A 13383-nucleotide genomic window follows, 5' to 3' on the forward strand; every position below is an offset into this window, starting at 1 on the left:
TGGGATATGATTTATTTTCGTTGATTCTTTGATTATATATATATATATTTGTGCCTAGATTTTGTTTTCAGATTCCCCAACAGATAGAACCCATCCTATTTCAAATGATGGAATCCGTGTTCTCCTCTTTGCCCTGGTGCAGGATCTGAGACAGGGCCAAACCTGTTTTGATGGAACAGGTTTGGTTATATATCGGTATCACAAGCTGAGATGGGACCCAAAACAACTTTCCTGTGGTTTTGTATCTGGTTCGGACCAATTCTGAGATTCAGAACCACAATTCCATGGTCCTGGACCCACCTCAACAAGAAAAACCCTTCCATCCTACCTGTTTCCTTTCACACACCCATATTCCAATAGGATTCCATTAAACCAAACCCAATCTAATATCTTATGCCTTAGATCCAACCCAAACCCAATATGTAACCTACCTACTTCGATACATTCAAGCCCGAATACCCTCTCGGACTCACACAGATCTGCCGTTGATCCAACTAATTCACTCTATCTTAATTTAATCACTACCCTCAACTCCCCAATACCCATGTAAACTTATCAACTGCCTAAACAACCCTTGAAGTACCCTTTTTTGAGCTAGGTGGTGCAAGATATTCATTTGGATCTAACATGTTTTTCATATCCAAACCTAGCACTAGGGATTTCCCTTTTATCTTATAAATAATCTTTATATGGATTATTATATCCATATAAAGTTGAATTGGGTTTCACTTTTTTTTACGGACATAATCCAGGTTGGAAACCTAAACCTGACTAGTTCTTTGAGAGGGTTCGAACCCATTGACAGACCCACCCAAACGCATATATATGGTAATGCCACATCTGGTAAAAGAAGATCAAAATCATTTTTTTTTTTGAAGTGGAAACCCTGCAACGCGATCAAGTTAGATCCCAATCTGGACATAGATCCGATTCCAAACACTTATCCAAATAGACCCAATTTAGAAAGAATCCGAATTTGTAAATCCAAATCCGAACTTGGTGGGCACGTGGAAGCCTTCGATTGGTCGGAACACGCGTCTTCTTTCCATTCCTCTGTTTATATATTTTCCTGTAGAGTCTAGATGGCTGCTCTCTCTCTCTCTCTCTCTCAGCATCACCACCTACAGAAAGCAAGCCATGGATGTGTCTCGCACGTTTCTGCCGATCATAGTCTTCCTTCTTTTCTCCTCTCCATTAGCATCCTCTTTGTACGGACCCTCGTCGGACGTAGTTCTCTTAAATCCCTCCAATTTCAAGTCTAAGGTAATGAATCTAAGCGCCCATGGTCATTCTCTCTTCATTTGCTTCGTTGCATTGGCTTTATGATCTTCACCGTCGTGAGTACAAATCTTTTTTGCTATTTTGATGGGAAATAGTGGTTACCCACAACGGGAAAGTGGGTACTTGTTTGGGTTTTGATCGCTATCTTTATTGGTTTGGTTTTCTTGTATTATGCGTTTGGAGAATGCGATTTTGGTTTGTTGAATGTGTTATTTCCGTAACCCAAATTTTATAGATATCATGGATTTTCTCTACATTGTACTAAATAAGAGTCTTTTTGGTACTTATTTGGTTGTATCGTGTGATATGGAGAAATAAGCTGTTTTTCATCACTACCCAAGAAAGGAAAAAGGCAATTTATTGTACAGTTTTGATAATGATGCAGTTTTGATAATAATTTTTATGTTGGTGATGTATTACTGCAGTTCTGATAATGATTCTTTATGTTGGTGATGTATTACTGGCGCGCGAATTGTTGGATCCCGTCTGATGCTACGGTGGATCGGCATTTACACGCTTTCTTCTGGAATCTCGGATATTCAAAAATTGCTATGCCAGTAGAATTTTTTACCCCGCTTCTTCTTTACAACGTTTCTTCTCTGTGGAAACATGAAGTGTTGATTACCTGCACCGGATGGGAATGCAATTCCCGTGGTGGACTTTGTCAGTCCGGTGGCCCAACACTTCGTGTTTAGGGGGATTCATATGAAAGAATTGTAATGGAAGTGATGGATATGATAAATGGAGAAAATGAGAAATCATTTTCTAATGAGGTTTGTAGCTTTTTACAGTGACCTAACTATATAGTTACACTTCTTCCTCTTTTGTGGTCTCTTAATTTCCTAAAATTGTCAGATAAAGTAAGTATTTGATTTATGTCATTTTTATAGTTTGAACTTTAAAAGCGGAAGGCAATAAAGAAAAATGTGCGAAGTGAAATAGCTGATGATGACATAAGTGACTGAGCCATTTTTAGTGACCTGCCTCTTAGCAGCCAACCAATCTGAATCTGCCCTTGTAGGCGTTGCTCCTTCCTATGCCCCAAGGCATACTTGTGTGCATTCATATGCCTATACTGAATATTTGGTTATCTTTCCTCATCAGGCTTTTGGAGTCGGCAACTTGCAAGTTGCAAGTGTAGAATATAGCTGATGAACATGTAAATTGTAAAGTGATCATTCCTAAGTTTTTAGCAAGTTGATACATCTCATGATTTTTTTTTTCTTTCTTGTTCTAGGATCACATCTATGAAACCTAATTGAAATTCTATTGAACAGTTGTCCTGTGGACACTGCTGCTGAAGTTTAGTGTGTTGATATGTCCCCAGGAGCATTTTTTCTGTGAGATTTGAGCACTGATACGACACATATAGAAGTCACAGAATCAGTGCCTGATTTTGTGAAGGCCAGTGTTCTGTTTCGTTAGGTAACCAAGGGACACTGTCTAGAACGGGAAAAGATTCAGAAAATTGAGAATGTTCAATTTAACTGCTTACATAGAATGCTGGTGTCTTTGTCCTTTTAGTCTTCCTTGCTAAAGTATCACCTTAACATTTGATTGCAGGTTTTAAACTCAAACGGAGTTGTTTTGGTTGAATTCTTTGCTCCATGGTGTGGTCATTGTCAAGCACTGACTCCTATATGGGAGAAAGCGGCAACAGTTCTGAAAGGTGTGTTGACAGTGGCGGCTCTTGATGCGGATGCTCACAAGTCTCTTGCTCAGGTTGGACATCTTGATATTTTTTTTTCATTTCTTTGTTCAGGTGAGATTTTGGTTGATTTTTTTTTTTTTGAGATGGTGGTAGGGGAGGTTCCTTTGATGGCATTCTTTGCAGGATGCTTTGTATTGTTGTTTGTACACTTACATGGATTCATTGTTGCTTCTAAAAATTGTCTAGAGGATCATCTATTTTGTGAAGCTTATACATATTTCTTCTTTGAAATTCTATAGGAACTAGTCTTTTTGACAAAAAGAGATTCGGGTGTGTATAAATGCGTTTAGTATATTTTTCTGAAGTAGTTGTTGGTTAATTTCATGTTTTGACTCAAGGTTACATTTTTTATTCCATTTACATTGTTCTTGATTATGTAAATCATAAACAACCCACTGATTCCTTTCAAGGTTAAATTAGTCTTAGCTATTTTATTAGAGCATAATTGCTAGAAAATGGGCAGTGGTACTGGTACGGGTATGAGGTACGAGATATTGGTACTAATACTTGAGGAGTTAAAAAGTTTAAGGTCCATTATTACTTGAAATGAACATTTATATGACTTAAAAAAAAATATACGATTATCTAATAAACATTAGTACTGTTTCTAAAAGAATCAGTGCAAGTTTCTAAAAATTAATATGAATTATATATTTTTCATTAAGATACCTACAAATTGAAATAGTTAAATGCACATTTTTTTGCTAGGCCAAAGGAAAACCTACCATCATTGACAGACATTCGGTTGGTAAAACCCTTGAGGTCCCCCATCCCTAGGTGGGAGTGCTCCCAGATTTGACCTTGCGTGTTTTGAACTTGTGATGTCCCATCAACTTGGTGATGTTAACAAGTCGCCCCTTCCGGATGAGTGGAGCCCTTGTTGACATTAAATATGCATATTTGATCAATCATTATTTCTTATAATTATTTGTCATAATTTTTAAAAGAATTGCTAAACATAGTGTGATTGTAACAATGAAGTTGTTATTTGTACGTGAAATGTTGATAGAAATGAGTTTAATAATACCCTTTTCTATTGAAATAGAAAGAAGTTTCTTCTATAGGTAGTACATGTTTCCCAAGTACGCGGGATGTTTTTAATCATTTGATACTTCTATTTATGGTTTCCTAAACGAGTTTTGTACATGATAGGGCTCACTCTCTCCAGTAAATTATTGTTGCAACAATATACTTTTTATTTTATTAGTCCAATATTATTTTATGAGATGAGAGCTTTTTTTTCTGGATTAAAGATTGACATTTCCTTGTAGGAGTATGGGATTAAAGGTTTTCCAACAATAAAGTTGTTTTTGCCTGGCAAACCACCAGTTGATTATCAAGGTGCAAGAGATGTGAAGCCCATTGCAGAATTTGCTCTTCAACAGGTTTGTCTGGGTAGCTAGAATTTCTTGGGACATATGTCCAATTTTTTCTTGAATATTGGTTTCGGAGTTTGCGCTATATTGTCAAATTGCTTAGTATATGTATGTAAGTATGTATATGTGTATGTATATATTGTGAATAGAGAGCTGCCAACTTTGATGGATTTTCATGAATGTCAATAAGTTCCATAAATTTATACCCAAAAAAAAATTAAAAATGACATGGTGGCTTTTGGATTTATTCTCACCACGGTGTACATTTGGCTATTTGATTAGGAGTAAAATAATACATTTATAAACTTTTCTTTGAGGAGTATCTTAGTGTGTTTTTTATAACATTGCTAAAATGCCTATGGTGGTGACAATTAATGCATCAAATCACCATGTCATATTTGCATTTGTTAGGAGTATAAATATGTGGTGAGCTTGTTGATGTTTATGAAAAGCATGATTTTCATTAAAATGAGTTTATCATGTTCATATCACATAGCAAAAGGTACCATAATCACATTCTTTCAAAAACTAGGTATACATATTTGAAAAATGTAAATGTAAAATGTGTGTGTATGTGTTTTTTTTCATCTATGGTCTCTTACAACACTTTCTAGTTCAGTCATATTTTATTGCTAATGTTTTATGTGCAGAGTTTCTATTCAGATTTTTAATAGCAACAAATGTCTTGCTTGTTTTCTTATTCATATGTTTCAGACTCAAAAGTAAAACCATGGGAATGAATGAATTTTGTTCTGCTATTGAGTCGAGTATCCTAGCTTTTGTTGCACATTTACTGAATAAACATATTATTTAACCCAATGTGAGCCTATTCTTGGTCTAACAACCTGCTAGTAACTTCTAGCTAATGTTGCTATGTTATTGCAGACACCAGTTATGCCTACTGCACAGTGTTGGCATTTTGCTACTTATACAATTGTAAAAACATAGGATCCTACAGTGACTATTTAAAATAAATCACTACCATGCCAATTCAGTTTTTTGGAGTCTCAATTGGTTCAAAATGCAAAGCTTCAATGATAGGCAGTTAATATTTTTTCTGAAACGTTATTTATTTGATAGTTTGATTCTTGAACCTTTTGTCTATCTGTCCATCTACCTATCACGATAATGCTGTAGCTTTTATCACTTTACTTTCGCTGTACTTTTAGTTTTTTTAATTTTCTTCTTTCTTCTATATTTTAATAATACTTTTATTTTAATCCTTATTTTTTTATTTTACTTTTTTTTAATCTTTCCCTTGTAGTTTTATGAAAATATATCCTTATTTTTTTGTCATTCCATAACTTATTTTGTTTATAGGAATATTCAGATGGATGTATTGTTCAGCGCCAAACCCTTGTGGTCAAATTACGGTAGTTGTTGGAATGGTTTGTGCAAAATTTGGGTCCATTTGCTGTAGCACACCACCATGTATATTGTGACAACTTGCCACCTAAATTCTGTCAACAAACAAGACCTTTCTATCTGTCTCAAAGAAAATCTTTTTGCAGCCTGGATGAGTTTTGGATAACAGTCTGGATGAGTTCTGGATGAAGCACACCAACATGATCTCTGTGCAAATTCCTAAATGGTTTGGATAACAGTCTGGATGAGTTTTAAACCTAGGTTGGTTTTTGACATGGCCACTAGAGATGCCTAATGTGTCTTCATATTCTTACTTTCACAGTATCCTCTGGATGAAAGCTTGTTTTGTGGCAATCTTTCACATGAGAAATGAACTTCCTCTAGAAGGAGATATAATTCCAGATGTGAAGAAATTGTGATTCCTCATGGACCTTGATTTCCCTATCTTATTTGGGGTTTTGAATTAAACTAATACTTGTTTGAAAAAGTTTGCAATTAGTATAGAATTGCTGCAAAAAATTGTTCGTGTGTGCTTCACTGCTTCTAAATCTTTGCATGTGTCACTCAAAAGTTCTGTTTATGTTCTTCTCATGTACTCTTTTTCCTTTGCCTATTTCTTCTGTTAGTTAATCATTGTTAATCTTCCATTCTTTTATTTCTATGTTGAATGACACACGTATTCCCTTACAGGTTAAGCTACTATTGAAGGATCGGTTAAATGGAAAGGCTGCTGGTGGCTCCAGCTCAAAGAGTGAACCAAGCGCATCAGTAGAGCTGACTTCTCACAACTTTGATGATGTTGTCCTGAAAAGTAAAGAATTATGGATGGTTGAATTCTACGCACCATGGTGAGTAATGAGTGTCATACGGATGAATGTATAGATGTTGGTGAAGAATGTTCTATAGTTTCAACAGTGGATGTGAGTGTCCTTTCAAGTCATGATAGCTTTAGTGGTGGCTCCAAATCAATGACAATGATCACCTCTTGCAACCTACTACATCATGTGTTTGATACATCCAACTTTTTATTTATAAAATTGTAGTAACCAGTACTGGTCTTGTCAATTCTTAGTAAGGCAATTTCTTGGGATATTGCAGGATTTTCTATAGATTTAAGAAAATAATTGGAAAGATCGCGGCATTTTGAAAAAAAATAGGGAATTTTTGGAAAAGCGCACCTAAAAGTTTTGGTGATAATAAAAAACACACCTATGTTTTGGATATTGTTAAAAACATATCTAAACTTTATCATGGTTAATTAGAAAAACCAAGAGTTTACTTTCGTCAAAGTTGCCGTTAATATGTGCTGCAATTGCCGTTTTACCCTAAAAAATATGGTTATCAAAAACTACCTAACTTTTTAGGAGATTTTCAGAAACACACATAAATTGTTAACTATAATAACAAACACGCTAAGGTCTAGAAGTTATTTAAACACATCTAACTTGTTCATGGGTAATTGAACAAACCCCAGATTATGCTGAAAGTACCATTTTGCCCTCAATCTGATGCTGAAATATTTGCTGCAAGTTTGTTGTTTGTTTTTGGTAGATAACCACAGGCTCTTCACCTCCAACCCAACCCAGGCCCTTCAATCAATGCATTTTTATGTTATTTACTCCACCTGTCTTGAACCTCATATTTGGATTGCATTATTTTTTAAATCAATATAGTGTTCTACTCAACGATTGAGATTCATGAAGAAAGTACCTAATTGAAATGCTGGTAGACATAATTCAAGCAGTAGTTGTGACCCAATATTTAAAACAATCTCTTAGAGGAAGGTATTCCGGAGGTGTGAATCTATTGATAGAACTGGAAGAATGCATAATATACTTAAATTTGAGCTTTTATTATTTTTTTGCTTGAACTTTTCTGTGTTGAGAACCACTTGCACTGATATACAAACAGGGTTGTAGTTGTACTATGGAACAAAGGCACTTTATGCATTCCTTCTGGGGCTATTCTGCATCTTGGCCATTGAATAAGGAAGAAAGGAATGTGCATGAGTGACATGAGTATTGAGAAAAAGAAAAATAAATGGAAGAAAAGCTTTGAGGGGTTTGGCGTAGTGGGAGGGGGCCTTGGCTGCTAGGCGGGTGGTCAGGGTTCCATTCTCATAGACATCAGCCCCTTGCATTATCAAGAGCAAGTGTAACCATGCCCCTTGCTTATGCCAGAGCAAGGTGACTCCCTGGTGGCAAGGGGTGCACCACAGGTTTACACCGTTGGGACAGCCACCGTAAGTACGACAGGCAAGAGCCAGCCTGACTAGGTCTCTGATCCCGGGGGTGGTTTCCCTGTTCCTCATGGGAAAAAAATTGGAAGTAAAAACTGAAGCGAATTGCTGTTGGTAAGATGGATCATCAGGAGGTGGAGAGAATGGTAATCTTGTAGATGGTGGCAAAACTTAATTGAACAATTATCTGAGACAGGTATGATGACAAGCCTGCTAGTGTACTCAGATGGAAATAACCTCTCTATGATGCTGATCCAGATGGATCAGATGAGGCACTATAATGTTTGTGCATAAGGACTTGCTCATTGGTTCTAGAATGGTACTCATTTAGTTGTGGGGTATGATTACAAGTTTCAATACAAAGGAATACACTGTTAAATTTTAAACCTGTGGACTAAAACCACATATCTAACAGATGCATACACGTGGACTAAGTTAATTTCTAAAGTTATTGTGGGCTTCTTTGACAAAGTTGAAGCTGTTATTTTAAAAACTTCAGAGTTTGTATCTTCTTGTTTGTGTCTCAGAAAGAATTGAAGTTCTCTCACATTTTAAAATATTTTCTTATACTTTCAAGCGGGCTTGGAAACTTGGGTTTGTTTTCTATTGATCTATGCATGATGTGGTCATTGTGTGGCTTGTCAGAACTCTTAGATCCTTCCAACTTTTTCTTTTTTGTAAGTTGTCCTATGGCAATTGCAGATTAAATAAAGCAAACATTTTTTTTCCAGGTGTGGACATTGTAAGAAACTTTCACCAGAGTGGAAGAAAGCTGCAAATAATTTAAAGGGGAAGGTTAAACTTGGCCAGGTTGATTGTGATGCAGAAAAGGTATGTCATGCATTTGCTGCAGATTTTGTCCCAAATTTGATATTGAACTGGGTCTCCCAATAACTTTTACACCGACAGATTCCAAAGTCTTTTGTATGATGGGTAGGTTTGACACATCAACAGTGTTCCATATTAGGATTTAGGGGCATATGTATGCATTCAGCTAACTTGGTAAATAAATATACATTATTTATAATGTATGGTTGCCCTGGTGCACATTACATCCTTACAGTAACATGCTATATACATCGGGCACTCCTGTACTAGATACTGGTGCAAAACTGATGTTAGAAAGCACCGATCGGAGTACCAAATATGTAAGGAACTTTGTTTGAACACAGAAACTTGTCTGATGCCCATTAGAAACTTGTTTCTAATACTTTAAAATTAGAAAAAGTACCAAAGTTGTTTTTCTCAACATTTCTATATAAATGGAACTTCTTTGCTAGAAGCATGCTATATTCGTTGAGGCTTTCTAATATTATGAATTTTAAAAAAAGATAATATAATGTAATCGATTAAATATGTACTTCAGTCATTTCAGTTTATAAGTATCCTTATGAAAATAATATGTTTGTGACTTCATATCAACTTCATAGAAATCTATATCCATTTTTTAGAAACCATATTAACATTTATTAAAAGAGCATGTCAAACCTGAAAATCTTTGTGTTAAAGTATATACTTATATTCAAATATATATATATATACAAGTATATACATGCTTGTAAACCGAAATACCCAAGGGTATTTCGGTCTTTTCACTGTAATTTGCATCAGCCATCTTTTTTCTTTTTTTTCCTTTTTATTTTACCTTTATTTTCTGTATTTTTTACCTTTTTTGATTTTTGGGTTTTTTGGGGCAGCTCCAATATAGCTGTTGGAGCTGCTCCCATGTGGCTCTTTCTCTATAAATTGGCCTAAAGGCCTTGGGTTGTATTATCCCCTCTAGAGTGAGGTTTCTTATTCAATAACAATCATTCTTGACCCTTGTGTGGGTGTTTTTGCTTATTCAATCAAGTGTAATGCTTGATTGAAGTGTGTTCTTACAAGTTCATAAGTGACTTTTGTTGTAGTTGATCTCTTTCATTACACTTTGGACCCTAGTATTACATGAAGAGAAAAAATTAGCAACAATAACTAAACTCAAGTTCTTAGGAAATTATAAGCAAATTCATAGACATGATACTTACCATTATTGGCATATTTGATATATGTCTATTGTGTTGACTTTACTATACCAGGCTAATCATTGTACCCTGCATTGTAGCTTCTATTTGTTCGTTCTTCTTACTTGTATGCATAGAACTTTATCACTTATTAAGTAGATTAACATTCAGGTTATGGCTCATTTGTCTTGCTCGAGTATATATGTTTTGGTGTCTGCTTGTATTCTTGTTTTCTTCTATGATCTCCCAAATCAAATGAAATGGAAATAAAGGTTTCCATACCATAAGTAATGCCTGCAAACTGCACACATAATATGCTACTATTGAGTGCGGTTTGACCAGCTTCTGATCTGGATTTTTGGGTAGAGTTGCAAAATATGCTGAATGCGGTGAGAGAAGTCCATTTGATCTAGATATGTTCCTCGTTTAGGCCTGTCAGTCCGAACTAAATCTCCACTTTGTTGTGGATCAGGCACAAGCATGTCAAACAAACATCACGTATGACATGGACACTTGATGCAGATAAGGTAATTTTATGATGGTTTTGGCTCAAAATAATATATATATATATATATATATATATATATATATATATATATATATATATATATATATATATAAAGAGAGAGAGAGAGAGAGAGAGAGAGAGAGAGAAGCATGTCAAGATCCACATGAATAAATCATAAAAAAAATGACATGACAATGATAACAAAATGCTTAAGATTATTAAAAGAAAATGGATTCAGTATTGAGTGTCTGTGGTGTGTCTGGTGTTGGTGGCATGCTGCATCTAATTGATATAGGCATGCTATCTAAGTGAAGCTTTCTGCATGAGATGGATGGCTAAGATACCACTGATCGCCCCCAATGCATGGCTGAATTTTAGGAAAAATACATTTGCGTACTTTGGCCAGAAGTGATCCATAAGGTCAGAGTTGACTTGGATTTAGCTCCAATACACCTTCCCGGCTTCCCCTATGATGGCTTATGAAAAATGCCATGAACAAGCTCTGGTCAACACCCCAACGATTTATCATGGGCACATTTCTTTTGTTCATAATCAGTTAGTCTGCTAAAATTTTCATATAATCGAGACCGTGTTTGCTGACAACTCACTACACCCACAAGAATGCACGTGCATGCATATGTAAAGTTTATGGATTTGATTGCAAAAAGATATGCATTTGACCAATGCCAAATGTCTCACTGGTTGATTGCATGTGTGTGTGTTCATGCAGATGTGGTGCTTTTTGCTTCCCAACTGCTTTTGGTTAGATTCTCACAGATTGAATAGATCATGTTTGTGAATTTTCCCATGTGTTTGTGTGCACGTGTGCATGCATGCATATGTTTGTGCATGTGTGTGTTGGTGTGTGCGTGTGCACGTGCTGTGTGCTGGTGTGATGCTTGTAGCTTTCTAATTACTGCCCGATTAGAAAGTGAGGAACTTGTTCTGCTGTTTCAATATTTTCAAAAAGAAGATTGTTGGGTGCACTCTTACACTTTTGGTCTTCAGTCCCTCATGAGCAGGTACAATGTTCAAGGGTTCCCTACCATTTTGGTGTTTGGTGCTGACAAGGATAGCCCTTACCCTTATGAGGGTGAAAGAGCTGCTTCAGCAATAGAAAGATTTGCAACAGAGCAACTTGAGACTAATATCCAGCCACCTGAAGTACTTGAGTTGTCTGGCCCGGTGAGTGCCATTTTTGTTTTGCTTCAAGTTTACCACGTGCATTACATTTTCGGCAACCAATGAAAAATTCCGTTGGCTTCTGCCAGGAGGTGATGGAAGAGAAGTGTGCCTCTGCTGCCATCTGTTTTGTTTCTTTCCTCCCTGATATTTTGGATTCCAAGGCAGAGGGAAGGAATAAATACATAGAGCTCTTGCTTTCTGTCGCAGAGAAGTTCAAAAGGAATGCTTACAGGCAAGTTGCAATACTACACACTATACTAATACTTCCCACTAGTTCTGGTCTAACTATGATCAAGATAATATGCTTTTGCTGGTAATGTGACCAACAAATTCTTGTTTGCTTACCAATTCCACTTCATGGGTCTAAGGGCAAGGACTACCATAGATTCCTGGAAATCTATAAAAAGAAAAACAGATATGGTGGAAAATAAGCTTGCTATCCTGATATGGATACTTCAGAGTGTACAAATTATGACCAATAAGTGTGCTTGCGTGTACTCTAAGGTTACAAGGTCTGGTGATGTAACACTGGCAAAATGAATCTTGCATATGTCTATTTTTTTCTGAATAGCAAACCCGCACTTCAATCACTAATAAAGACAGACGCCAATAGATGTGTTTATGTTATTTTGTGGTGGATGCTTGCAGTTATCTTTGGGTTGCTGCGGGCAAACAGCCTGCTCTTGAGAAGGAGGTTGGCGTTGGTGGCTATGGCTATCCTGCGTTAGTAGCTCTCAATGTAAAAAAGGCTGTGTATGCTCCTTTACGAAGTGCTTTTGAGCCCGAACATATTGTGTAAGCTTAATATTTTTGAACTGCTTGTTTTTTTTTTATCTTTCTTGAATCTTGCTGCCACATTGATGAGTTCTTGAAATAATGTTGACATCCAGAGAATTTGTCAAGGAAGCTGGTCGTGGTGGCAAAGGCAATTTACCAATGATAAATGTTCCTGTTGTTGTAAAGACAGAACCTTGGGATGGCAAGGATGGAGAGATTGTTGAAGAAGATGAGTTTTCTCTAGAAGAACTCATGGTTGAAGAAACAGTGAGCAAGGATGAGTTATAGACCCAAACAGTTTTCTCCGAAAAATGAGTTGTGACCTGGTCGGGTATTAGCAAAATTTATCTATTAATCGTCCACTATTACATCAGCCTTCTATGCTTCTTGCTTCTGTGGACTTCCCCACAATTTGTATCATTACTACTTTCATGATGTTCTGACTCTTCAATTTCAAATCTTTATTTAGGAGAATTTTGATATTCCGTCCACTTAGAAATTGATTCCATGTCCTAGTACTGTTATGATGACATTCTAACTTCACTTTTGAATTTGAAACTCTAAAGCTTTTATTTAGTAGAATGCTGATGCCCCGCCAATTTAGCAGTTGGTTCAATGTACAGTTCTTTCTTGGTAACAACTGGATTCCAGGGCCCAAAAGGGCTCTGCACACCTGGCTACGTGGGTCAGCTTAAGATGTTCAAGCTGAAGGACATCAAAAGTTCGATGCCCTGGGTCTTGTGACTTGCCACAAGGCCGAAGCAGCAAGGCAGCCTCGGGGTTTTATGTTGTTGGATGTGGTGACCATAGCTCGGCAGGGAAAAGAAAAAGATAGCTGGATACCAACTTTCTCTCACCAATTCCTTCTTCTAAATCTTCATTAGCTTCACTTTTGATTTTCATTATCTCCTGTGGGAGGCGTGACCGTAAGCATTGAGCCA

The 13383-nt window shown here is 36.5% G+C and overlaps 1 protein-coding gene across 1 annotated transcript; it reads left to right on the forward strand.

The window, feature by feature from the left end:
* The first annotated feature begins 1083 nt into the window (after positions 1-1083).
* On the forward strand, positions 1084-13018 carry PDIL2-2 (PDI-like 2-2). Its single transcript, XM_090020360.1, has 9 exons — positions 1084-1263; positions 2845-3003; positions 4264-4377; positions 6424-6581; positions 8704-8803; positions 11489-11665; positions 11752-11897; positions 12314-12460; positions 12556-13018. Exons 1-9 carry the CDS (start codon positions 1138-1140, stop codon positions 12728-12730), a joined length of 1302 nt encoding a protein of 433 aa, XP_089876486.1. The 5' UTR covers positions 1084-1137; the 3' UTR covers positions 12731-13018.
* Positions 13019-13383: the final 365 nt, after the last annotated feature.

The sequence above is a fragment of the Nuphar pumila genome, chromosome 1, assembly GCF_984573655.1.
Source record: "Nuphar pumila chromosome 1, dmNupPumi1.hap1.1, whole genome shotgun sequence".
Taxonomy (NCBI): domain Eukaryota; kingdom Viridiplantae; phylum Streptophyta; class Magnoliopsida; order Nymphaeales; family Nymphaeaceae; genus Nuphar; species Nuphar pumila.

Coding starts and splice junctions, on each gene's coding strand:
- PDIL2-2 (XM_090020360.1), top strand. CDS start 1,138: ATGGATGTGTCTCGCACGTTTCTGCCGATCATAGTCTTCCTTCTTTTC. Junction 8,804..11,488: donor TTGATTGTGATGCAGAAAAG/GTATGTCATGCA, acceptor TTTGGTCTTCAG/TCCCTCATGAGCAGGTACAA. Junction 11,898..12,313: donor TTCAAAAGGAATGCTTACAG/GCAAGTTGCAAT, acceptor GGATGCTTGCAG/TTATCTTTGGGTTGCTGCGG.